Source organism: Vicugna pacos, chromosome 15, assembly GCF_048564905.1.
Source record: "Vicugna pacos chromosome 15, VicPac4, whole genome shotgun sequence".
Taxonomy (NCBI): domain Eukaryota; kingdom Metazoa; phylum Chordata; class Mammalia; order Artiodactyla; family Camelidae; genus Vicugna; species Vicugna pacos.
In genome coordinates, this window is record NC_133001.1 from 8,151,415 (window position 1) to 8,178,963 (window position 27,549).

At 50.2% G+C, this 27,549-nt stretch overlaps 1 protein-coding gene across 7 annotated transcripts in view; it reads right to left on the reverse strand.

Moving 5' to 3' along the window:
- DYSF (dysferlin) overlaps nucleotides 1-27,549 on the reverse strand; it is a 200,057-nt gene that overhangs the window by 136,964 nt on the left and 35,544 nt on the right. For all 7 annotated transcript variants that reach the window (XM_072937578.1, XM_072937574.1, XM_072937576.1 and 4 more), the window contains exons 4-13: nucleotides 18,821-18,926; nucleotides 14,354-14,468; nucleotides 13,003-13,095; nucleotides 12,474-12,685; nucleotides 10,817-10,945; nucleotides 10,353-10,415; nucleotides 9,592-9,642; nucleotides 7,808-7,838; nucleotides 7,111-7,226; nucleotides 1,823-1,949 (exon numbers count right to left, since the gene is read on the reverse strand). In XM_072937578.1, the coding sequence (XP_072793679.1) occupies nucleotides 1,823-1,949; nucleotides 7,111-7,226; nucleotides 7,808-7,838; nucleotides 9,592-9,642; nucleotides 10,353-10,415; nucleotides 10,817-10,945; nucleotides 12,474-12,685; nucleotides 13,003-13,095; nucleotides 14,354-14,468; nucleotides 18,821-18,926 (1,043 nt within the window). The remainder of the gene's footprint in view (nucleotides 1-1,822; nucleotides 1,950-7,110; nucleotides 7,227-7,807; nucleotides 7,839-9,591; nucleotides 9,643-10,352; nucleotides 10,416-10,816; nucleotides 10,946-12,473; nucleotides 12,686-13,002; nucleotides 13,096-14,353; nucleotides 14,469-18,820; nucleotides 18,927-27,549) is intronic.

Genomic DNA, 27,549 nt, shown 5'->3' on the forward strand with positions numbered 1-27,549 from the left:
GAGTCAATTCTGTTAAAAAAAAAAAAAAAGTAGGCGGAGGGTATAGTTCAAAGTGGTAGAGCACATTCTTAGCATGCATGAGGTCCTGGGTTCAATCCTCACTACCTCCATTAAAAAATAATAATTAAATAAAATTAAACCTAATTACTTCCCCCCAAAAGAAACTCTAAGAAAATAGTGTTTAAAAAAAAAGAATATGTAATCTAGGCTGCTCCAAACCAGTATTTTACTGAATTAGCCATATTATTTGCGTGTGTATTTACATATGATTACTAGATGTGTGCGTGCATGTATGCGTGTCTATGTATGTTATATATAAATGCACATATGCATATGAATGAGAGGGAGAGGAGGGGATAGGTAAAGATTATATACTAGCCAATGTCTACATGAATACAACAGATAACAATTAGCGAATATTTCTGTTCTATTTACCCACCTATTTTTGTTGTATTTATATTGAAAGAACATTGCAGAGAATTCAAAGCAAACATTTCATTTCTATTTCCCCAGCCCCCTTTGGAAGCTCACCAGCCTCCCTTCTGCATAGTTTCAAGCAACAAATGCAGAATGTTCTTAAGCCTGTATTTTAATGCCCATCTAAAACCCATTACTTATCTAAAGGCTTTCCCCAGGATTTTGGTTCAATTAAGCTTGTACAGAAGGAGCCCATTTATATGGCTCAGATAGTCAAAGCGGAAATCCTGAAACAATTAGCTTCATGCAAAACTTGTAAACAGGGACCCAAATAGTCCCGGACTATTCGTTTTCACTGACTCTACTATGGACAGCAACTGCCTTAATTATGCTAAGATGTGCTCCCAAATAGTGGCTCATAGATGGCAGGCAGAGAACCACCTGGGAGCCTTTTTAAACTATCAATGTGTGAGCCCCAATCCAAACCAAGCCAATCTGAAGCACTGGAGGAAGGGCCCAGGCATCCACTTCCTTAAAGCTCCCAGGATGATTCTAACGTGCAGCTTGGGTTGACACCCATGGCTCTAGAATATTCAGCGTAATTCCCCCAGCATTGATGGAGCACACAGGGTAGGGCTAGCATGGGCTAGTCATTGTAGGAAACCAGGCAGTGGCCACAGTGGTCTTCCTGGGATGATGGAGACATGACCACAGCTAGGGTGACCTGCTGTCCCAATTTGCCAGGGAATGAGGGGTTTCTGGGGATGTGAGACTTTCAGTGCTAAAACCAGGACAGTCCCAGGCAAACTGGACACTTCAACATCCGTGGAGACGCTGAGCCCTTCCAACATGTCAGCAACTGCTTCCCCAGCCCAGGGTCTGCCAACGTGCAGGCTGGGGCTTCCTCAACAAGGGAAAGAAATCAATGCGATCTAGCCGTTAGGTGAGCACAGAACAGAATCAAAATGGTGCTGGCTCCCCAGTGAGAACTGGGAAAATGGGTCCATGGAGTGGCTAAACCACCAGACCGGGCCTAGGGGATGCCGGGATGGAGCCCCGGGGGCAGCTGTTACTCTCAAGATTTCTTGCATCTCTGGGACTCCAGCAGCATTGATATTACTTTTCATTAATTCTGACTGCTTTTCTGTTGTTAAGAACCGTAAAAACCCTTGGGGAAACTAGACAGGGTCTGAGGCCTCACACCCTCCCCAGATGGCAGAGCGGAGGGAGAGCTGGGGGCAGGGATCTGGTAGACCCTCGGGTGCAGAAGCCAGGCCAAGGGGAGGCAGGGAGTGGGCAGAGGGCCAGCCCCTCGGTCTCCTCCCCCCAGGATGCTGAGGCGGCCCAGCCCAGGGTCCACCCTCACAGTCGCTGGCCTCTGACCCAGCGAGGGCACCAGACTCACTCTGCGGTAAGTCTTCGGCCCTGAAGACCTTCAGGCAGAAGTGCGCTCCGCGCAGGGCCACACCGGTCGGCCTGAGCAGGTTGCCTTCAATGTCCTCCTTGTCTTCAGAGGGGTCTTTTCTCTCCAGCTACAACACAAGCAAATGGGATTCCTTAATGTGCTCTTGAGCACCGTGTTTTCCCTTCCTTTTCTGAGAGCTCAACCAACTCACATAAAGGGTGCATCTTGAAAGCAGATCTCTCCCTGCCACCTCCTAGCTTGTCCTCTCCAGCAGGTTCCTTACCCTGAGACCCTGCTTCCTCGTCTGAACAGTGGAGACAATGACACTGACCTCATGGGCTGTGGGAGGATCGACTTCAGTAATGTGTAAATGCGCATCGCAACGGCAGGCACTCGAGAACCTTGGTCTCCATCCCACTCCACCCATCAAATATAGTGACAGAGAAGTGACAGAGGCCTAAGCTGGCCACTGTCTTCTATAATGTCTATTCACTCATCTGAAAAGTATTTACCCAGTGACTAAGGGTCAGCTCGGAGCCGTGGGATGTGGGATGCAGCAGTGAACAAGGTGGACAGAGGTCCTGCCCCCATGGTGCTCACCATGTCCCAGGGAAAGCAGATATGTTAAGCAAATGAATGTAATAACATATGCTGAGCATCATGATTAGGACAGTAATCAGAAAAATAATGTTTATTGATTTTATACAGAGTCTCACTTCATCCTCAGAGCAACCCCTGTGAGCAGTGGGTGTCAAACTCGACTGAACGTTAGAAACTGGAGAATCAGTGTCATACAGACCACTGCTGTACTTGCCAACTAAAATGCAGGCGCTGCTTCAGTGGGTCTGGGGTGGAGCCCACGACTCACATTCCAACAAGTGCCCAGGCGACACCCATGCTGCTGGTCCACAGATAATGCTCTGGGTGCCAGGCCCTGGAATCCCCCACTTCACAGATGATTTCTGGACGAGGGTTAACACAGGCTGGATGCAGAACCAGTGAGTTTCGAGAAAACAGAGCAGAGGGGCTTGTAACTATATTGAGAGGAGGGAGGGAACAGTGTTGGGGGTCTCCCTGCTCAGAGACCTGGACCATGGGCTCCAGGCAGGGGAAGCAACTCACGCAGGCTGACGGCTCACATGGCAGCTTGAGGAACAAGAGATCCAGGTGTGGCACTTTGGCAAGTGGGTGGCAGAGGGGTAGGGGAGAGGGGGCACCAGGCCACGCCCAGAAGCCCGCTCCCTGAAAGCTGCCTGGCCTAGGCCCGCTCAGTCCACACTCAGAAACTTGCTTTGGAATCTTTGCAGCAAAATTCTCCACCCAGAACGCCTTAACATCACACAAGCACCCGTGAGGGAACTATTCGTTCTACGTTTTTCTCTTGAGCTCAAGTCTGAAGAAGATGATCATCTCTGCTCTCAGTCATCCGTAACACTGTTCATTCCCTTAGACTACAAGCACTGATTAAGCACCTACTGTGTACCAGATCTATACTAGGCAAGAGGGGCAATAAAAGAGTTCATATGTATTCTAGTGTCCCTGACCTCAAGAAACTGAGTCTTAGTGACAGAGATAGACACGTCAACTAACTAGACCAACAAAATCTGGGGTACCTGGTGACCAAAAGGAAAGACCGATAGATTTCCCTGGAGAACAAAGTGGACTTCGTGGAGGAAGCAGCACCTGAACTGGGTCTTGAAGACCACATCGGCTTTTGGTGGGCAAAGACAGAGCAGGCGTTCCACAGATGAAAAGACAGAGCAGGCGTTCCACAGCTGAAAAGGCAGGGAGGAGGATGAAGTGCCTTCTGGAAAGGGGCAAGCTGCCCGGAGTGGCCACAGCACGGAGTCCGGGGAGGTGCACACCAGCAAGCGGCACCGCAAAATCAGTCTGAGGCCAGACTTTCGTGGGCATTGACTCACGCTAAGCATTTCGGATTTCACCCTGAAAGCAGCTGGGAGGTGGGGTGGGTCACTGGCAACTTTTTAAGAGACGGAGACTTACATGATTGAACCTGGGTTTAAAGGAGGTGATTTTGGCGGTAACGTGGGGATCAGTGGAGTGACAGCAGCTGGTCCTACATCTTCATTCACACAGAGGCCCAGGTAAGATATGATGGGAGCCTGACCTTGGACTCTGGTCTTGGGAAAGAGGAGAAGCATGCACTGAGGCTGTCACGCCGACAAGACTGGCCAACTGTGTGCATGTGGGGCTGAGGGATGAAGAATGACGCTCAGGCTGCTGGCCTGGGGGACTAAGTGGATGACAAGTGCCCTTTCCCAGGATGTCACCTCACATAGGACGGGGAACAGGTGTGGGGAGAGGGCAGCCAAGGATACCGGGATTCCCTGTGTTGAGTCAGAGGGGCCTAAGGGACGTGTTGATGTGCTTTGTTACAAGGCAACTGAAACTGAGTGTCTGGAGCTCTGAAGATCAGGCTGGAGATGAGCAATTTAGGAGCCTCAGGTCAACAGAGATGGGCTAACTCCACAGCGAGGGTCGAAGACACAGCAAAGGGGCATGCAGCAGAATTTTACTGAGCCACTGAATCTGAAGGAGCCATATACAAAAAAAAAAAAGGAAAAGAATGACAGTCTCAAATGCTAAGGGAGGAGAGAGTTTCAGATAAGACACGGGCTCTGGAATCGAACGCTGTGGCGCAGCGGAGCAGATTAATGAGAGAAGAGCTCTGGGACTTGGCAATGGGTGACCCTGAAGCAAGTGGTTTCAGGGAAGGAAGCAGGAGAATCGTACTAAAGAGGTGAAGGGGGGAGCAGCTGCTAAAGGACCGGAGAAAAGGAACACCAGGAACTCCTTCAAGAAGTTGGTGATGCTAGAGGGAAGGTGAAAGCAGCCTGGAGGGGAGGGATGGGGAGAAATGGTAAAGGCAGGGTGTTGTGAGACTGAGAAATCTGGAGCCGGGTACAGATCTGAGGGCAGGAGCCAGGGGAGGGGGTGATAGAAGAGATGGGAAGGGCAGGCTGAACAAGACGCCAGGGGGGGAGCCTGGGCTAAGGGGGTGGGGAGTGAGGAAGGGAGGGAAGACCAGGAAGATGGGAAACAGGCTGAGGACCAGAGAGCTTCAGGAGCTCAGAGGTCCGCACCATTGCAGCCCTGCCTCTCTAAGGAGGGTGAGGCTGGGGTTTAGGAAAGACAGCATGTTTGGAAGCAGCCTCCGAGGAGACTGGGATTAGGAGTCAACCTCATGCAAGTAAAAGAAGCAGTTAACAGCAGCTCCCAGTGACGTCTGCCACCAAAGCTGACCAAGGGTGCGGACAGCGAGTCATGGGGAGGGTGGGGGACGTGAGGTGTGGCAGCAGACCCCAGGGGCTAGTAAGCACATAGTGTGAGGATTGTGGGTGGGGTCCGGGCTATGGAGGGAGCTGATGGAAGGGGAAATGGAGAAGGATCAGGGTTGTAACCTCAGGGAGGAAGAACTGTCACTCACTGAGGGTGAGGGAGGAAAAGAGGCAGAATGAAACCGGTGGAGAGAGGAACTTCCGAGCTCAGGATCTTGAAGGAAGTAAGAGCAGACATCGATGGCTCCTGGGTGAGGACACGTCAGATCTCAGAACAATGGCAAAGATGGGAATCTGCCAGCAGGGACCCTCCTGCACCAGCTCTGCCTGCGCCAAGGGTAGGTAACAGCCCAGAAGACCGGAAGAGGGGGAAATAACTAGTAAGGCAGGCTTCAAAGAAGAAGGCAGTGTTGAAGTTGGGGAGGTGCCGTGAGAAGCCAAAAGATGGCCACACTTCCCGTCCCAAAGACCACAGAGCGCTGGCGTGGAAAACAGAGGCTTCCCCCTGAGCTGGTCTCAAGAAAAGCGGTTTCATCTGGGGAAAACAACATCTGAATGGGAAGAAGAAGAGGGAGGGTTTTAGAAAAGGATACTAGATAATAGATTCGGAGATGCCACGCAGAAGGAGCAAGAAGGCATGAGGTCTGGAGAGTCAGGCTACAGATGGATGGAGGATGAGAGAGCAGGGGAGGGGCTCTTGGGTGGGGCTGGTCCACCTGCGCTTCATCGGCCCCTGCGCAGCGCCCTGGGTTCTCCCTCCCCTAACCCTTTCCATGGTGACTTCCTGAGCTCCTGTCAGCATCCAGCTCCCCATCCTTAACATCCTCATGGAACTTGCCCTCCGCCTCCATGATGGCACACGGCTTTCCCTGGGGACTCCACCTCCCCAACCCTCCCCCAGAGCCCCACTTCCCCCTCCTGCCTCTCCCAGTCCTCCTGGCTCGCCTTGCCTTGATGATTTCAGTTCCTGCCTCACCATTTGCCTATTTGATTTCCAATTCTCCCATAAGATAATTAACCTCCATGTGGACAAGTCATCCACCAACATAGTTCCACGGCCCCCACCAACAGCATCTGAATCTCCCCTCCCCTTCAGCTGCTAGAGGGATGGCCGTAACTCAAACCTCCAGCCACTCAGAGCCAATCCTCTAGGAAAATCTTGACCACCGAAACCCTTCTCTAAAGACAGTTTCCAACCTCTCCACCTCCTCCAACCCCCACTCACATCAAGTGAAACACCCAACACAGAGCTTGGCACACAGCAGGTGCTCAATAAATGTGTGCCCCCCAGCCCTGCCCTATTCTTTGTCCTGCTCATCAGCTCTATGCCTGGTCCTCCTGCATCCTCCCTGCCAGGCTCCATCAGCTACCTCAGCCCTGTGCCTCCACCACTCCCACCTCGTCCCCACCTGCCAGCACCTCCATCCACCACCTCTCTTCTGCTTCTAGGCCACTGAGGACTGTGAGGCTGTACCAGAAAGCCTCCAGCCTGGAGTGGGCACTCTGTGTCTGCTCAGAAATCCTTCTGCTTGTATCTAATTAACCCCTCATTTCTGTCCCCAACCTTTTCTCCTCTTCCCAAACATCTGCTATTTCCCCAGCTTGGAACACCTTTCTTCTTCTTACTACCTCCAACTTATAACTTTACTTACTGACCTATAAAGATCATAATGTTATATTTTTAGGCAATAAAATTCAGACTCCAATACAATATAGAGAGAATGATCTCACTTTTGCACACACACAAAAAAAGAGAAAAACACACACGCATACCCTTCTGCAAGAAGGAATTAAGAACAGCTCTCTGTGACTCATAGAATTATGAGTGATTCTTTTTTTATTTATACTTTCCCACGTGCTCTGCCTTTCTCATAGTTACCATGTATTCTTCTAAATCAGAAAAACTAAAGCTGATTTTTTTTGTTTGTTCGCTCGGTGTCGCCACTGCTAAGTGGAGGCGCTGTGAGGAGGACGAGGAAATGTACTCACGGGGGCTTCGTCTCCAGGCCCCAGCACGCAAAGGCTTGCTTTCAGGTAGCCCCTGGCCCCCGCAGAGAAATCATCTGGGTCCGAGAGCAGCAGCCACTTCCTGAGGTAGGCGTGTCCTAGAGAGACGACACCCACTGGTGATTCCAGAACTGGAAGGACTCGAGTCTGCAGTCACATCGGGGAGCCCGGGGCAGACTACATGGGCTGAGGTGATGGATTCATCTACCTGGACATGGGGGAAGGACTCAAATTCTGGAATAAGTAGTACTTTGAGTGTTCATTTGGGTCCAAGTCAGAAATGTTAACAGAAACCCCTATCAGAGGCTGCCAAAGCCAGACCCCAGACCATCTTCCTCCTCCTCAGGGACCAGGGTGTAGAGAAATCCTAGACTTGTTGTCCAAATGACCCATCCTGTCTGGGGATGATTCCAGTCTCCAGCAACCCGTGCTGGAGGCCCTACAGATTTAGCACCCCAGCTGAGCCAACTGAGACCCATGTGAGCATTTCATCTTCCTGGGGGCTTGAAAGCCCACCCTCTCTTCATTATTGCCACCTCACCTCCAAGATCAAACTCCGCCTCTAAATTCTAAAACCCCCAGGAAGGAAGGATGAGTGTCCCCAGTCGGTGCCCCCATGCAGCCTGCAGAACCCAAATGCAAGGACCTGCCCAAGCTTGGGGATGAGAGCGTGACTCACGGGGCTCTCTGTAGACGGTGCCCACGTCCATCTGCAATCAAACAGAGGAAGCACAGATCACACTCTTGCCCCCAGAGTGTTCAGTAAAGCATGATGCATTATGCCGTCCCATTAAACATCATGTTCTCCAGAACATTTGGAGACATGGGGAAATGTTTGTCATCTGATATAACCCGAAAAGAAAGTGGAATACATTTTGATCAAAGTTTGGTAATGTGTATCTACGCACAGAAAAGACAGAGCAAAGGAAACACAAAATGCTACCTGTACTAGCTCTGGGTCATAGATTCATTTTCTTTTTATACTTTCCTATATTTTATAATTTTCTATTAAAAAAAATCACAGATCAGTTGGATGTTGATGGCAGGGGAGGCTATGCATGTGTAGGGCGAGGGGACATGGGGGAACTCTACACTTTCCACTCAATTTTTCTATGAACCTAAAATTGCTCTAAATATATATATAAAGTTTTTTTTTAACATCATGGATTATTTTTAACTTAGCCCTTGGGTTCTCAACAAGAATGTGGTTCAAAGATGAAAGACTCAAAACAGAAGACCCCGTTTGGTACAGAATGACTCAAGTTCAAGCTCATTCTTTTGAAAAACTGCTTCTCTAGAAAAACAGACTCAGTTTTCTATCTTGTCACTACTTCCTAGAAAAGGGGTCATATTTCATTTGGACAGCAGGAGGAGGGCAAAATAAACCTGTGCCATTTCTTTCTATTTGCTAAATGCTTGAGGATTCAAAAATGAGAAAATCAATCAGAATGACATTAAAACACCATTTTTGAAGGTCTCCATTACCAGTTGCCTTTCCTTTATGCACCCTGTTAATGCCATCCTGTGCACAGTTTAAAGTCCTCTGCAGTGGACTGTTCACTTCTGCACCGTCTGGGATAAAGGAGAGGGCAGGCTCCCCCTCTCTCCACTGCCCCCCACCTGACCCCACTGGACTGCACATCTGGACCCCGCTCCCAACCCAGGTGAGCTCAGGACACAGAGGGCTGGTGTCACACTGGCCCAAGATGGTCAGAGTTAGGAGGAAGGCTGCCTAAACTCAGGTCCCACGCTGCCTTCCCAAGATGTAAGGACAAAGGCAAATTATAAATAAGAAACTGAATTCCCCCTGTCCCTCTCTTCTCTTCTTGCCAGAACATTTTCCTTGGAAAACTTTTCCATGTGAGTACTTGCTCTATCTCTTTGAAATGTATCTTTTTAGAAACCAAATAACCCTTTTGTCAGCTTCCTCTGGAAAGGGAAGGGCCTACCTTAACTGAATTGCAAAACTACCTCCTATCGTAAAAATGCGAGCTCATTTTCTGTTTTTTTCTTTTGGATAAAGTCAGTTAGCAAACAGAGATGGTCGCCCCGATTACCAGGTAAAGTTAGGATGAACCATGTGTGGCCGGAAATGCTGTCCAGACCTCTAGCTTGGTTACTGTTCATCTTGAGAACATGGATGGAATGGGGTGTGTCTGCTTGGCTCTGTATAAGATTTCTTTCCATCTCTGCAATCTCTTAGCAGATTGTCTTTGATACACATCATATTCTGGTTCAATGCTTATTCAGCAACAAAATCGCTTTCTTGCTCTACTACCTTTGTGGTAGAAAGGATTTCTGCGTTAGAAGATCTTGTTTTGTTTTGTTTTTTTTAATTATATTTCCCCAACACAGACCAAGATGACAGGCTCTCTGGGGCACCAACACTGCCCATCACCCACAGAGCCTCCACTAATGTGGACAAATGAGAACCAACTGCTTTCAAAGAAAATAAACCATTACCCGGAACTCCCCGATGAGAGCATCCGTCCTGAGGGAACGGGAGTCTACCACCTAGAAGGAAAGATAAATTAAAACTCTCATCTACAAATAAACGTTGGCCCAGACAGGGGCCCAACCCAATTGCTCTTCCCTCCCAAAGATAAACAGCCCACACTTGGGTAGCACTTGCTCTATTAGAGATTGTTGCAAGCAATATTGAACCCTCACAAGAACCCCACGAGTAGGTACTATTATTATCCCCATTCTACAGATGAAGAAACAGAGGCACAGAGAGATCACTTATACAGAATCACACAACATCCCGCCAACCCCACGGCACAGGTAGGACCAGAATCCAGTTTGGCTCCAGAGCCCACACTTTAACCACTAAGCTATACTGCCTTTCAGCAGAAAGGGGAAAAAGAAAAAAGGGAGGGGCTGAAGCCCAGAGAAAGAAAATCTTGGCCAGAAGCAAGCATGTAGACAAATAAAATAAGATAAAAATCAAAGATCTGCTGCAAGAGTGGGTTCAGGACCCTGGCCAGAGGCACATGACCCTGAGCGGCAAGTCTCCCCACCTGGCTGCCGTCTGCATCTGAGCAGCTGAAGGCATCCCTGTGATCAGGGGGTCGAGACCTGGAGCCTCTCCACGTAACCCAGGCCCAGCTTCTAGGCTTTTCTTACACACACACACACACACACACACACACAGACAAACACACACACTGACACGCACGTGTACACACAGAGCCCACAAAGCGCCTCCGGGCGCTGACACATACCGTGATGAAGATGGGCTCATCAAACAGCTCCGCGGGAGAGTCAAACACATTGAAGAAAAGAGTCTGTTGGTTCAGGGCGAGAGGGAGACAAATGAAGGCCCATTGACTCTGGGAGGGGAGAGGGGCGGCCACCGCCCAGCCTCCAGGTCTGGTCCACACAGCAAGTGGGGATTCGACCTCATGGAGGCTGTCACCTCAGGGACAGAGTGGACAGCTGGCCTAAAAGGATGATGCGGATATGGAGCAGAGGGAGCCCATGGCAAGAGTAAGAGCAGGAGCCCACGGCAGGAGTAAGAGCAGGAGCCCTCTCTCCAGTTCCTCAGATAACCTACTCAGGACCTGGCACAGCTCTTGACCCAGCGTTAGCACCATAAGCAAACACTGAATGAATTGCCAGGCATCTGCTGTGCGCTCCCAGTTTGGAAGACCCACCAAGGTCCTAGCCCCAACCCAGGGTCTCCCACCTCATTGAAAAGGGGGCTGTTTCCCTTGTGGATTCGCGTCCGCTTGGTCTGCCCAGCAGCGGTGACCTTGACCACAGGCTTGATGTTCACCCCTGGCAGCTGGCGTCCCTCGATCACCTGGACCCTGATCTGAAAGCCAGAAGGAGGCATGAGCAGGAGGAAGGGGAAGCAGTCAGGCGCCCATCCCCTCAACGCGAGACAGTCAGAAATCTCAGGACCACTCTCACTGCTGGCTCCTTGGGACAGGTATTAAAAAGGAATTAGGAGGAACACTGGAAGAACAACCTTCTCCCACCAAGGTCCCTCGCATCTATAAAATCCCATGGTTCCACATAAGAGCTGCCAGGCTGCCCCCAAGGAAGCTGCCAGCCTTAAACCCCAGGGCTGGGCTGAGGATCCAGCCCCGGTTCAACTCCTCAGCCCCACCTCAGACTCCTTGATGCTGATGTTTCTGTTTGAGTGTCAGTGTCCTCACTGACAATTCACTCAGAGGTCAAAGTTACGTAGTGACGTAACCGCACTTTATTCTTATACAGCAAAAGACGCAACACAGAATATCTCACATTCTGAGAAATAAATTGAGCTTTCTTCTTTGAACTTTAAGTAAATAAAAGTTTCAGGAACATCTGTGCTTCCAAATTTGGGCAAAATATTTTTAAATATTTTTAAATTCTTTTTTAAAAATAGCATACTGTAGAAGAATACATTTTCAATAGCAATGGGAAAGGGGGCATGAGTGACTTTTATTCTCTTCATTGTATAGTATTTTCCAAATTTTCTACCAAAGAATACATATTAATTTTCTAAGGAGAAAAATGTAAGAACATCTTGCAAATAATGATAAAAATAAGTTAGAATTTTGTCTTTCAGCCAAACATAGTGATTATAAGTAGAACTTTTGCTTAAATTATCATGGTTTAGAACTGAAATATATTTTTACAATTTGTTGCATTGAATAAATAAATATTTAAGCTTCCTGTTTTTAATTTTAAAAGTCATTCTGAAGAGTTAAATATCAGTAAATCCAATTACATCAAAACAGAAAAGAAAAAGAATTAGCAAAAGACCAAAATTAAAAGGCAAATTAAATGGGATAGATTTTTGGATGAAAAAATATGTCAAAGGGTTAATATTAATAGTTTCACTCTGTGAGGAGCTTGAACAAATTCAAATTCCACATGACATACAGAAAAATCATGAATGTAAACAGAGGAATGACTAGAGGGAGAAAAAAAAAAAGCAGAGTTTCTCAGATTTGGGGATCTTGTTCAAATGCAGATTCTTTTTCAGTGGGTTTAGGGACAAGCCCAAGATCCTGCCTTTCCAGGCTGCTGGCCCCAGCATCACACTTTGAAAAGCACAGAGCTGGCTGGCTAGATGAACTGTGGCTGGGAACACAGGTATCAGCGGCAGTGATGCTGACTCTGGCAGTGACCCCTCCCCTCACTTTTTTTTTTTTTTTAAAGAGCAAAACCACAGGCTGGGCAGAGGCTTTTCCTGAAGGCCCCAAGACACAGACTCCCTATCGAGCACTTGCCCAGGACCCAGGGAAACCAGATCCCACCTAGGAAAGCCCTCAGGACCTGCCCCAAGGCTGGACAGACAGGCAGGTGCCAGCATCAGCGGCTGCTGGGCTAAAGGAGGAGACGGTGGTCACCTGGAAGTCCTGCGGTTTGTCCGACAGCAGCTTTCTGGGCGTGGGCGTGCTCCTCTTCTTTCTTCCCCCAGGGTGGTAAGGGGGAGGATGGGAAGGCGGCTTCTTTGGGGTGATGGGAGCCCCTGGGCCTGTAGCTCCGCTCTGGTCCAGGAATGGCTCGGCCTCGTCTCCTGTGAGCCCCTGGTCCTCAGTGTCCTCCTCTCCTCCTGTGTCTGGAGGAGAGGGTGCTAATGAGGCTGGGTCCCAGCCCAGCCGACCGAGGACCCGAAGGCCCAGCACCCATGTCCCCTGCCCCTCTTTTTCCCCACCAGTCAGCCAGGATGGATGAGGGAGAAGAGGAGGAGCTTCCAACAGCTGAAACGTGAGGGTGGTCAGTCCTGTTAGTCAGCAGGAAGGAAACAGAATGGCCCTTGCCCTCCCCATCCTATCCTGCCGGATGAGCCACTAGTTCCACTCTCAGGAGCTGACGGTGGCCACATGGGAGCCGGTTACAGGTGGTAGGATCAGGACAGCCCGGCCCGTGTCTCACCCGTGGGGGCCAGCCACTTCTTTCCAGAGTATCTCGTGTCCACGGTGCTGTCACTGAGCAGGGACCAAGTCTCGGCCCGGCTCTGTCCCCCACCTGGCACATGGGCAGGGCACAGGCCCAGGAAGGGAGGAGGGAGCTGGGTGAGGGAAGCCAACCTCGGGTCTGAGACCTCGATCCTGCTCTCCCCGCCTGCCCCAGCCTGGTGCGAAGCTCAGAAACCATTTCCGAGTCTGTCGGGGCCTATCCTTCTCACCATCTTCTGGGCAGGACTGGGAGCTGCTCACCACTAGAAGCTTCCCTGAGCGGCCGATCCTAACTCCGTCAGATCCACCTCAAAAGTGGTCCCAGAACATTCAGGGCCCTCAGCCTCCCCACCCTCTCCGTCACCAGAAACACCTCATCTTCCCCCCTCAACCCCAGTCCAGAGGGATCTCCCCACCTTCAAGCTCAGACAGTGCCAAGTCCCACCCAGATGGGCCCTGTTCTGCCTCCCTCACCAGAAGTCCCACTAGGGGCCAGGGATGGACTCAGGGCACGACTGAGACAGGCGGCGGGGTTTAATCGGTGTCTGCCTCTAGCCCCTTCACCATGAGAGAAACTCTGGAATCTTTCCCACTGGCAAGTCCCCACCTGGCCCATCACTTCCTGTCCACTCCAGCAGACTGGACCACATGGAGGCCTCACCAACCCACCACTGGCGGAACAGCCACCCTGGGCTTGGTCCTCACTTCACAGGGCCAGGAGAGGGAAGTAAAGGGATTGAGGCAACCATGAGACTTAGCCAATTCAGTCTGCTCACTTCACTGATGATAAACTGCAGGCCCAGAGAAGGAGGGACTGGCCCAAAGTCACATGGCTACTTGGTGTCAAAGACAAGCCTGGAACTCATGTCCCCTGACTTCAGCCCAGAGCTCCTTCAGGGAAAATCGAGCTCTTTGTCACATGCCGTCACTAAAGGCCTGCAGAGTACCCAGGCAGGGAAGCATTCAGTTCTGGGGAGCAGGTGGGGCCCCAGGCATTACCTGGGAGAGACCCCGTCCCCAGCACAGGCATGTCCTCTAAAGCTCCCAGCCATCTGGAGCTGCAGAGTGCCAGGCACCCAGCCCCTTCCCTGAACAGCTGGTGCTGGCAGGGCGTCCTCACACTGATCCTTGCAGCACCTAGGGGAGCCTGCCTCCTGCCCCTGCTTTTTGCACGGCAGAAGTCAGCTCTCAAGACTCCCCATCCACCCACTCCCTCTCTTCTCCAGGCCCGGGCAGCCCCTGATCTGAGGAAGGCCCCTCACCCCCAGGCTTGGGGCCCACTGCTGGGCTTCCTCCCCCAGGCCCTGCCAGGGCGAAGGTGGGCTCACCAGCCACCATATCCATGTCGGGCAGAGTTGGGGAGGGTTCCAGAGGCACAGATGGTGCGAACATGGGCGCGGCTCCAGGGAGCGGCGTATAGGACACTTGCAGGACCAGTGAGGCCTGGAAGAGATGGGGAGTGAGAAGGCAGCAGGTTAGGATGTTGGCCTCTGACCACTGCCCTCCAGCATCCTTCCTGTTCCTTTCATCCCTCCACCAAGGAAGAGGTCTGGGTTGCAGGAGGTTGTGGCAAAGCCACCACTAGGGGCCCATCAACATAGGCGGTAAGGGCCCCGAATCTACAATCAAGTTCCACCACTCAGAAGCTATGTGACTTTGGCAAGGTCTGTAACCTATCTGTGTGCTTCAGTTTCCTCATCTGTAAAATGGGCGTAGTGATAGCATAGCACCTTCCTTATAGGGTCAAATGAGCATTAAATTAGTTGAAAGAATGCATAGTAAGCTTCTATAAGTGAATCAATGATGGAAACTTGCCTGCAGGATTTTTCAACTCTCAGCCTAGGCCCATCTGCAGGAAAAAACCCCCTTGGCCACTCTGTTCAGCCAAAGGCCCTCCCATTTCCCCACAGACAGCTCAGCCTTGCTCTGCTCGGGCCCCAGCACGAGAGGGTCTCAGGATACTGCTCACCCTTCTGAGCCCTCTTCCCTCCCAGAATCGCCCCTGTCCCCCGTCTCACCCCCAGCTGCTCTGGCTTTGACCAGCAAGAGGAGAGTGACCAGTCACGCCATTCACACGGACAGAGAAGACACCCTTATGCTCCCACCCGACCCGAGCCCACCAGGAGACCGGCACTGTTCAAAGGGGCACTTAGGCCTGAAGAAAAGGCACAGCCAAGGCAGGCCCTCCTGCCTCGCTGCTCCCAGGCCCGTGGGGGCGTGGCCGAGCTTTCCCTGGTCCCACAAGTCCAGCAGGCCTTCTGGGGCTACCTTTTTATTGATCAAAGTAACAAAAACTCCAAAGTAAGAAAGTGTGGAAATTACAAAAACCTTAAAGAAAAAAATGCAAAAGAAAACTCATTGCTATAATTTCACCACTATTCATGTTTTGATATAATTCTCTCCAATCTTTTTAAATAAATACTGTACAGTTCTGCTGAACATCAAATGCTTTTCTTTTACTTAATAATTTACTTAATATTTTATAAGTATTTCCCCAAATTTTGATAAACCCTTTATTAACATAACCATTATATTCTGGGCAACTCAGCATAATTCACTAGACATTTATCTCTGTTGAGTAATACTGGGGATGTTGAGAAACTCCTGGAGTGAATCCTGGTCCTGAGATGGAAATAGCTCGAGGTCCTGGATGCATCCAGCTCTGGAGTTCGAACCCTCCAGGTTGGGGCCTGGGCTAGGGCAGCCAGGCTAAGGGAGGGCAGGGCCGGGGTGTGTGTGTGGTGAGGGTGGAAGGGTGCTCAGTACAATGAAGAAGGAGGCTGGAGCTAGCTCCCCATCCCAGAAGACCTAGGAAGAGGCCGGGGATGGCAATGAGATCCTCTAAGTCCCAAATTCAAGGCATTGTCCTATACAGCCATGCAGGTTCCTGAACCACCACCAGGTGTCGCCCAGAAATCGGCCTCAAGTAAGTGGTCAGTGAGACTCCACAGCTGCCGATAGGGCTCCCTGTCCTTTCTGAGCACATGCCCGGCACTCCGTGCCTCACACTGCCGTGCAACCCACCCCAGGTCCCAGGCAGGAAGCCCCAGCACTGAGGGTCTTGGGACCTGCCTGGGGCTGCAGTGTGACTTAGTGCTGTCACAGGGACTAGAAGACGGCCCTAGACCCCCTCCGCAGGCCAGAGCTACCTCCTGGGCTGCAGGGAGGAGGTCCCATGCAATACTGATATATATGAAATGCATATTTGGTCATTCAGATGACCAAAATACGATGTTCATGTGTATGTGGTCTTTGTCCGCAGTTCCTGGCTCACAGCTCCCAAAACCTTTGGAATATCCCAAGTGTTGAGAGTGACAAAGGTGTCTCTTGTTATGTTAATAAGGTAACTTTCAGACCCCACCTAATGCTGGAGCTGGTTGCCAGGAGGTCCAACCATGTGATTAGAGGTATGTATCTTCAGTCCACCTGCCACCCTCCAGGTATGGATGGGAGAGGAGCTGGAGGCTGAATCAATCAGCCCTGGTCAGTGACTTCATCAGTCACGTCTATGTAATGACGCTTCCATAAAACCCCAAAAGGATGTGTTTCAGACAGCTTCCGGGCTGGTGGACTCGTGGAGCGTGGCGCTCCTGGGGAGGGTGTGGGAGCTCTGTGCCTCTGAGTCTGGCCCTGTGAGTCTCTTCTATCCGGCTATTCTTGAGTTAGATCCTTTCATAATAAACCGATAATCTAGGAAGTAAAATGTTTCTCTGAGTTCTGTGAACTGCTCTAGCAAATCAGCTGAGGAGGAAGTCTTGGGAATCCCTGATCTATAGCCAGTTGATCAGAAGGACAGGCAGTCGCCTGGGCTTGTGGCTGCTGTCTGAAGGGGGCTGAGGGGACGGTCTTACAGGACTGGGCCCTTAATCTGTGGAATCTGATGCTGTCGCCGGGTAGACAGTGTCGGAATTGAGTTGAAGTGTAGGCCACTCCGCTGGTGTCTGGGGCATTGTTTGTTGGTGCAGGGAAACCACACACACACACACACACACACTTTGGAGGTAAGTCCAGAAACCTACTTTACCCCGCCTCCCGCACTGCGTGCTCAGCTGAGGCTACATCTGGCAGGACCCAGCCCTCCTCTCCTATCCGTCAACTTCTGGCCCTCAGCCCCTCTTCTTGGAGGCATGGTTTGTGAAGGAGTGGCAGATTCTTTGGACAGCCAGGGGTCTCAGCCCAGGGAAGAGAAGGAAGCAGGCTCCCAGCTGGTGCGCAGGAAGCGCAGACAGAGCGTGGGCATGAAGAGAGAGGGGAGGAGAGGTGAGGCATCCAGGGAGGGTGCCTGGGCATGTGTCTTAGGGGCTGGATGGGTCTTGGCGCTTGGAGGGGAGCAAGTGCAGGAGGCCAGGCAGGAAACATCAGTGCCCTGGGTGCATGCAGGGCTAGAGGGAAGAGACGTTTGAGCAGCTCAGCCAGGAAGCGAGAAACCCTGGTTGGAGGCACCGGGGACCCGACACGCTACAAAGTAGGCAGCCCCATCCCAGAGATGCAGTGGAGGAGCACCAAGCAAAACACGTCTTCCACCAGCTTCCCTGACACCTGCCACTCCCCGATTAGTGCTCTACATCTTTGCAGCCAGCTCTGGCCCTCTTCAGAGTCCTTGGAGCCCTTCTTGACTGCCGGAGCATTAGGAGACTGAAGGGTTCAAAGGGAGGACCAGAGGGGTTCAGGAGGTGATGGAGACAGCCTCGGTGAACTCTGCACTGACCCAGAACGCTCTGCCAGTGAGCGCTGTCTGAGCAAGGGGTGGATTCTCTGAGAAGTAGCATTTCCCCATCAAGAAAGCATCCTGGCCATCACTGGTCAAAGCCACCTTAGGAGAAAATTCCAGCATCTGAAGGGCAGTGAACCAGGGGTCCATTCATTCAAGTCCCTTTCATCCCTGAGAGCTCAGGAGATGCACCCCCTGATTTGGGTCCCCATTTGGACACAGATTCACTGTGTGACTTCAGTCAGTCACTCTCTTTCTCCTGCTCACAGTACCCAGTAGTGGTTCCATTCAGAGCTCTGCCCAGACTGGCCACGTCCAAGCCAGCCAAGAAGAGCCCCCAGCCACACACACACGCGCGCACACACACACACACCACTCCACAGGGCAAGGTAGCTGCACTCTGTCCGAGAGACTCCCCTGGGTCCCACTGGGAAGTGTTTCCAGATCAATAGTCCCCCCAACCCATGCATCCTGGGAGGTGGGGCTGACCCAGAAGGAAGGTCAGGAATTTTACTGACCATGAAGAAAGAACCCCACAGGGTATATTTAGCTCACTAAAAATAACGGGAGGCCAGAGATGAGGGCTGGGAATTGTCTGGGAGGACTGGGAGACTACTCGGAGCTGGGGGAGGAGCGGGAAGGACAATGGAGGAAGGGAAGGGGGTCTGACAGGTCCTGGTGGGCCAGGGAGGGGAATGTCTGTCTCCTTCCTGTGTGTTCTGTGACCCAGATGACTCAGATATTCCAGACCTGGAGAGGGGCACTGGCTGCATGGACAGACTACCAGGGAGACTGGGGGGTCATAACCAAGGCTGCCAGGAAGCCTGAGAAGACAACGGATTTCTAGTGAAAGATCAATCCCAGGAGGTGACCCAAAGGCAAGGCTGACTGCAGCCCTGTATTTGGGGCCGGACTCCCTCCCCTCCCATCCTGTCCACCCCCCGAGCCCTCCCAGGCACCCTGTGCTCTGGCCAGGGCAGGCCAGGCCTGGCTGCTGGGAGCCGGACTCTGAGATACCACGGAGGTCAGAAAGGCAAGGTCTCAGACAGGACCTGGCCTGATGCAGAGGCCGGTGGACACTTACCCCTGTGGGCTGCTTCTTGGTGTCCAGCAGGGGGGCATTGAAGCTGGCAGACAGACTGGGGGTGGCAAGGACCTCCCGGAGTGGGACCTTGGCTTCCCCCAGGAACCTGAGAGGAAAGAGAAGTTACATGTAGAAACCAGCCAAATATGTCCAGCTCTTCCCTCCACATACCCTCACCACCGCCACCTCACAAACACCCCACGGACAGGCTGATCTGCCTAGGACGCCCAGGCCCCCTCCAGGCTCCCCCGGTAGCCCTGTCCCAGTCACCCGCGCACCTCCCTGGAGGGCCAGGGCCCTCTCCCTGCACAGCAAGGACAAGAGACACCTGCCTTTCCCCCAGCTCGACTCTGACGCCTTCCGTTCCTTCCACCCCTTCCCAGAGGCCCAGCCTTCCACCCCGGCCACCCGGGCTGTCTCGTCCATCAGCCCTGACCAGCCTACCAGATCAGCCTCTCCTGAAAGCAGAGGCCTTCTCCATCACCGCCTCTGCACTGCTCCTCTGCCTCAGCCATCACCTGACCCCCATCCACACAGGCCGTCTATAACTGGTTTCCCAGAGCTCGGCCAACAGTGATCGTACACGGAAAACACACAGACCTTCTTATCTTCAGGGAGAGGGAGAAAATAAAATTGGGGCAGGGAAGCAAGTCCCACTCCCAAGAGAGACTCGGGACTGTCACAGCACACACACCTGAGGCCACAGCTCTGACTGAGCAGAAGGAGTCCATAAACCGATGGGCTCTTAGGAAAAAGGTCATTACATGATCAGTGACGAGACCCTTCACAGATTGCCAAGGAGTGGAGAGGGTAGAGCTCAGTGGTAGAGCCTGTGCTTAGCATGCACGAGGTCCTGGGTTCAATCCCCAGTACCTCCATTAATTAATTAATTAATTAACCTAATTACCTGCCCCTCCAAAAAAGTCCCACTAAGAACATGTATCCAGAACACATAAAGAACTTCTACCAGTCAGTGTAGAAAAAAAAAGGGCTTTTAAAAGAGTGCCAGGGAAAAAGGCTACGTCCCTAAGCTAAGAAGTGAGCATTCTGCAGTGGCAGCAGGAAACCAGGGCAGCGAGTGGCCTGTGACAATTAGGACTGTCGCCCAGTGCCCTCATGGGACTTCAGCGTGCTTCGTGCATGTTGCTGGGGGGACACGAACAATGGCCAGCTACAGATGTACTCTCATCATTTGCTTCTTTTTTTTTTTTTAATTTTCTTGGGGGGAGGGGAGGTAATTAGGTTTACGTATTTATTTATTTAATTATTTTTACGGAGGGACTGGGGATTGAACCCAGGACCTAGTGAGTGCTAAGCATGCATATCCCTGAGATATATCCTCTCTGCCTCATCATTAGCTTCTTAGTTTTTTTTTCCCCTGATGGGTAAATAGCACACCTATTATCTGGGACCTGTCTTTATCTAGTCTCTGTAACAACTGATTTGGATATGAGTTTTTATGACTTAATGAAGTAAAACTTCCATCTTGACCTAATTAGCTGATTATTAAAACCGGCTGCTCACAAGGAGGTACCACTTCACATCCATTACTACTATTAAAAAACAAAAGAAACAAATGTTGGCGAGGATGCTGAGAAGTTGAAGACCATTGGTTGGAATGGATAAAGGTGCAGCGGGTATGGAAAACAGCATGGTGGTTCCTTTAAAAACTAAACAGAATTACCATGAGATCCAGCAATTCCACTTCTGGAATAACGCTTTCATAGCTGCATATGTAAGTTTCTTGGCAATGAAATTCCTCTATTTCCATCCGTCTTGGAACCAGCAGATTCTTGGTCACTTTGCAGGTCCCTTTGTTAGCAAGACAATAAGCCTGATGTGTGCTCAAGACCAATTTTTCTAACATTTTTCAAAGAGAGGGTTGTTAAAAAGAAAACCATGGGCCCAAAATGGTGTCACTCATGCTAAAGCCCATGATATCAAATCTAGATTTAATACCAGGTCTAACTGCAGTCTCAACCTTTCCCAGAAATGTAATCTTCATAGGCCAGACTGGAATGCTCTGGTCAAGCACCACAAAGGTAATCTGTCACATGGGCCCTCTCCACCCCGTCCCTACCCCACCCAGAGGAAGAAGCAATCTGCACGAGAAACCCTTGCGGGTCCTTGCCCCACCCAAAAAAGTTGAAGTCTTGGCTTAAAAATAACCTTTTATTTTCTTTTGTTAATACCTTCTTGCCCCACCCTCCTGCCTATAAAAGCTTCAACCCCCTTGGAGCACCATTCTATTGCTAAGTGGGACACTGCCAGATTCATGAATTGCTAAATAAAACCAATTGGATCTTCAAATTTATTTGATTGAATTTTGTCTTTTAGCAGGGCTCAAGGGAGAGGTGTTTCCTGATATTCATTCCAGGGTTCTAGAACCCCTCATGATGCTAGGAATCTCATTTTCTAGAATTTGTACGGGTTTGTGTTAATATTCCTTTGCAGAAGAGAGGATGTTTGTACCATAGCTTCCTAAACCAGGTCTCCTGAAGTGTCTCCATCCCAGAGTCAGTGAGGAGAAGACCACTGTGATCAGTGTGACTGAACTGTCTTTGGGGCCCGGGCAATGGCAAAAAGACCAGACAGTAGGTATAGAGAATCCTTGAATCCATGCTGTAAGCAGATGGGGTTGGAGGAATCCCTTGGGGAAAGAGAACCAGGTATGGCTTGCTTGACATAAGAGAAGCCATTTTGGCCTAAGCCACAACAGCTTGCCCTTGAACAAGTCTCAGTATAACGATCTTAAGAGAACAAAAGGACAAACTTATCAAGCAAGAGAAGTAAAAATAGCAAAGATAACAAATCAGTTGTAAAGACTGCCAGTTCTCTTTCAATGGTGAAGACTAGCCTAAAGCACTGTCTCAAGCTGTTCTGCATAATTTAAATCCCCCCTCAGGCCCTCAACCACCAGATCAACTGGAATCTAAGGGAAGATGATGTTGACCTTTTCTGACCCTCCTGACTTAGATCAACTAAAGCTTGGACTTTGCCTACCACGCAAGCCCTGTTCATGAATATGCATGTACCCACAGCTTAAAATGTCCCCAGTGTGGGAGGGAGGGATATAGCTCAGTGGTAGAGTGCCTGCTTAGCATACGCAAGGTCCTAGGTTCAATCCCTGGTACTTCTAGAAACACCTTGCTTTGGGAAAGTTCCTTGGTGTTCTCCCTACTTGTGAGACTGGCTGGAAGGGGGAAGGGTACGGCCACTCAAGCAATGACAGCAATTTAACACTAAAATGGTGGAAGATTCACCAAAATGGTGGAAGATTCACCTCCTAGTTGGCCTTGAGGATTAAGAGGTTTGACTTCTAGTAGACCTTGAACTTCATTATATGCTCATTGTAACAGCGTGATCAAATAACATGCGGCAGGCACCATGACAGCCCCAAGGCCATGACCACAAAAGGTCAAAGAATGGGTGATGGCCCAATTCCTGGGACTCTCAACCCCTTCCCCAGGGCAGCTGGAATGGTCCCACCTATAGGCCTGTGGAGCTACTGAGCTCATAAAAACTGACACCACCACACGTAGTGGTCTTTTTCACTCCCTCCTCTTTGGAGATGGCCTGCACTCTATGGAGTGTGTACCTACTTTTACTTTAACCTGCGCATCCAATTCCCACACCTCTTTCCTTGCCTTTCTCTTGCCTTACCCTCTATGCAGTATGTATCTCTCTAAATAAATCTACCTTTACTCAACTGTGGCTCACACTTGAATTCTTTCCTGCACGAAGCCAAGGACCCACACCTGCGGGGCACGTCCCAGGGGCTCAACCTGGGACTTGGTCCTCCTCACGCCCCACATCTGTTTTCCTGCATCACTTGCTGCAATTTATAAATCCTTCTTTCTCCCAGTCTTTGACTTTCTGTGTCTTTTGGCTCCACACCCACCAAGAGACAAACCTAGTCTCCGGGTTACAATGTGACACTGAGAAACTGGGGCAGCAGAGCAAAGTGACTCACTTAAGCAGGTAGATGGTGGACCCTGCCCTAGAACCGGTGAAAGGAAAATCAAGAGAGTTGGTATCACTAAGAGAGCTCTCTAAAATGGAGCTGGGAGGCCATGAATGAAGTGGCTCATCTCAGCCTGGATGGAATCTGACCTCTTGATCTGATGAAGTCAGCCAGAACACCTGCCAGACACTCAAGATATTTATCAGACCCTTACTCTAAAATAATTCATGGAAATCTGCCTACTTACGGGACCCCCGTACCCTAAAACAATTTGTGATTCTTCAAAGACAAATATTTTCAGCGTCAATCACAATTCTCACCAGACAACTGTTGACAATCTCCTGGGTTTTTTGTCTTGACAAGCCCTTCTTTCTCAGAACACTCTTCGGGGGTTACTTGAATTTGTGTCTCCCGAATTGCAATTCTTTACGATCCCAAATGAACTCTTTTCTTACTTGCAGCCTCCTGCATCATTTTTCGGTTGACAAACTAGGTCCCCCGATTCCCAGTGGCAATTCCTGGCAACTCTGAGGCTTCAGCTGGGGCGGCGGGAGGCAGGGTCGGCAGGGGAGCGGAGGGGCGGCAGGCCAGGAAGGGCTGATGGCTAGTGTGCCGGCGGGGGATCTGGCTCGGGGCCCCGATGGCTGCGGCCGCAGCGCAGAGGGTCTCGGCACAGCGCCAAGCCACGCCTCCGCTGCCTCCCGGGCCGTATCCCGCTCCTCCAGCCCCGCCCCCGCCCGGGAGAATTCCCGGAAGTGGGGCGCGGAACAATGGGAGGAAATGCGGCAGGAAGCCGAGTCCCACCTCTGCCAGCCCAGGCATCTCCGGGCTGCCGAGGGTCCCCGGCCAGCAGGATTGCTTGTTATTTCCTCCCTTAAGCGTCTCTCTGGACCATGAAATACCCTCACCTCCCAGCCCTGCAGAGGACCTGGGGTCCACCCCTCCTAGGGGCTGGGCGAATTCTCAAGCCCCTACTCTGTTAGGAGGAAAGACTGGAGGCCTGATCCTAAGCCTAAGGAGCAGGCTGTGGGGTCAAGTTCGTAAGTCCAGCCTAGGCAGAGCCTCCCCTGAGTCGGGGGAAGAGGGGCCGGGGGAAGAGGAGGACGGGAAGGGGGGCTTGATGACAGAAACTGTGATAGCCACTCTTCACTCATTTCGCAGAGTTGGATAAGACGCGTTATTCAAGGGATCAGACCCTTGAGGCGAGCCACGCCACCTTGAGATCAAGGCTGAGACAGACCCTAGGCCCCAGGGGCCTTCTGTACATCAGGGATGCTGCATGCACGCTTGGTGGATACCAATCAGTGGCCAAGTGTGTCAGATAGGATATGATAGGGATCAAATGAGGCAAGGACAGCCTGGCACGGGCTGCCTCATGGGCCAGCTCTGAGTGTGTGTGGAGCCTGATGGGCTGGCAGGAAACCCTGTGGGCCTTGGCCCCACCCCCTGCAGCCTACTGACAGAAAAATGTGCTGCCCAGCCTCCCCAGACCTGGTCATCCCTCTTGGCTGTGCTGTGTTCCAAAGCCACTGGAATGTGAGGGCATGAGAAGTGGGGGCCATATGGGCTGCTGCCACCCCAGAGACAGAAAGCCAGGTCAGGAATTAGCATGGGGGAGGAAAGGAAAGGTCAAAGCAGCTTCCATGTTGACAGGGCACACATTTTTCCTCACGGAAAAAGAGCTCGTTTCCAAATTCATCATCTAGTAGGTTATGTCCTATAGGAAATGTGAAGTGGTGGCCTCCAGATCTGAGCCTTAAGTGGGAGGGTGTGAATTAAGGTGTCAAGTAAGTTGATTTTAACAAAGCACAAAGAAATCTAAACAATTTTATTTTAAAATATTGGGCCATTTTACATCACTGTTTGTAAGAACAAAACACAGGAGGCAACCCAAATGCCCATCCTAGAAGATGGGTAAGTTTATACATACAGTGGAATACTATACAACTATAAAAAGAATGGAAAGTACACTGTGGATTTATAATGTATGGAAAAGCTTCAAAGACATTGTTAAGTGAAAAAACAGTTCAAAAAAAGTGTGTATAATATGCTGCCTAGTACTTACAGGAGTCAGGTAGATAGAAAGTGTAATGGTGGTCGCCAGAGGCTGGGGAGAGGGGACAATGGGGAGTTACTGTTTAATAGGTTTTGAGCTTCAGTTTTACAGATGAGAAGAGCAATGGGGATGGATGGTGGTGATGGTTATTCATTGTGAATGTATTTAATACGACTAAATTATATACACTTAAAAATCACTAAGAAGGTAATTGTTATGTGTATTTCACCACAATCCAAAAAAGTCTGTTTTAAAAAATAAATATGCTATCTATTATGTAAAAAAAGAGGACAGTCAGACTCTATACTGGTGAATAAGCAATACTATACAAGTGATATAAAAAAAAAAGGAAGAACCATGGTTACCTCTGGGAGAAGGATGAGAACTGGGCAGAGAGGGGACACAGAATTTTTGCTGCATTTTGAAAAAATAGTTTCTGGTTTTATAATTCCTTAAATTGTTTTACTAACTCAAAAATTAAATTTAAGAACAAAGCATCAAGACTTTTTTTTTTAATCTTAGAATTTATTCATTCAATAAATACTTATTTAGCATGTCAGACAAAACACAGACCCTGCCCTCTTGGAATTTACATTCTCCTAAGAGCTACCCACCTCCTAACTGAGTGTATATTAGATTCAGTGCCACATCGTCTGCATGTATATATACCACTACGGTTAAACTGACACTAGACCTGGGAGGTAGGTACTGATATTAGTTTAGTCCCCCTTACAGATTTGGAAATTGGGACTCAGAAAGGCCTTTGGCTTGTCTGATTTCACACAAATAACATGCAGAGCCAGACTCCAAAGACCTTGCTTTACACCCTATCCCAGGACAGCTGGCACAGCTCAGAGCCCCACGAGCACATCATGAAAGAAACAGAAAGATCCTTGGTTTGCTTTATTCATGGAAAAGGGAGCCCAGGCTATAAATTTGATCCCGTCCAACCTTTTTTTGAAAAATCTAATTCCAAGCTGTATTAATCATGCCTTTCATTTTTTGCACTTTGATGCTTTGACATTTGGGACATTTGATGCTTGCTGACTCTGGAGGGACTGCCCCTCCCAGGGCTAGCCAATTCCTAGAAATAGTAAAGGACTCGCCTACAACTGCACCTTTCAGATGCAGACCAACAAGTCCACAGCCCACACCCCACCATCTCCTCTCAGGAGCGTTCACACTCAGCCAGCATTCCCCTGCCCTGAACACTCCAGGGCCAGGAACCACGCAACTCCAGAGAGCCCTACCCACCAGAGCCTGCTGTAAGTATTCAAACCAGCCAGTCCTAAACCTGCCTACCTTGCCTTGCCCATTCTTTTCCAAAGGAACCCAATAAAGGCTCTTGCCAGTGCTTTCCCCTCACTCCACCAGCCTCCTGACTGACCCTGGTGCTTCCCCATGTGGCCCTGCTGGTGCGGCATGCCCCCTCCTCTTGGGAACTATAACAAACTATCCTTTCAGTGGTAATCGTCTCCTGACTTGTTGGCTTCACCATACCTAAATAATAATAAAACCTACATTTTAAAACACAAGCCTGCTCCTTCTCTGTGGGGGAGATCAGGGGTGAAGGGCCTTTGTAAAGAGCTCAGCAGCTGTACTTTGTAGATGTACTACACTCTTCTGTGAAGAGGTGGGGAGGCCTAGTAGTCTACACTATGCATTTGAAGCTTTCAGAGGGTAGCTTTGAAGTCTGGGCCCTGAGGAAAGGGAGGGAAAGGGGGGTTCAGTGTAGGGGACAGATCTGGTGACATGGCAGCTGGCTGAGACCCCAGGGGGAAACCAGCCTTTGGTGAAGCCACAGCCCTAAGAGAGAGGCTCTTCCACTAGAAGTGGTGTCCACACCTGCAGGGGGCAGCAGATCCGCCACCAGTTAGCCCAGGCCTTCCTCTATGCGGTGATGCTGTGAGCCAAAGATGAAGGGGTTCAGCACCCAGGTGCTGCAGCCAGAGAAGACAGTGTTCCCAGGTGCTCAGAGCCGTGTTAGGGAGCAGTGAGATGGGAGAAGTGGGTGCACCTCACTGACACTGACACTGACACTGGCCAAGAAGTGAATTCTAGGACAGGCCCCTTCTCCAAATACCCTGAAGGAAATGGCCCAGGAAGGCTGGCAGGACACGCAGCGCTGCTCCATTTGGTTCACGGGACACCCCACGTGGCGGACTCTAGGGTGTCACACACACCAACCACTGTCTTCACGTGTTGGGTCACTCCCCAATTTTTTTTTGAAGCGTAGTTGATTTACGATGTTAGTTTCAGTTATACGTATACATATGTATATGTCTTTTTTTTTTCAGATTCTTTTCCATTACATGTTATTATAAGAAATTGAATATAGCTCCCTGTGCTGTACAGTAGGTCCTTGTTGCTTATCTATTTTATATATAGTAATGTATGTCTGTTAATCCTCAACTCCTAATTAATCCCTCCCCACCCTTTCCCCTTTTGTAACCAGAGTTTGTTTTCTGTGTCTGCAACTCTCAACATTTTTAAACCGTGCCTTTCACTCTAGAGCAACACTTGGAAACACTTCTTCCTCGCAACCAACTTCCAAAAATAAATATTTATCATTGAGTGATGGAGAGTAAGAACTTTCAAGTCATCCTACCCTGGCGGGAGACCCAGCCCTGCCACGTGACAGTTTTAAGACAGACAAGTTCCAAAACCTTTCTGAGCTTGTTTCTTCACCTGTAAAAATCATCTGTTCAT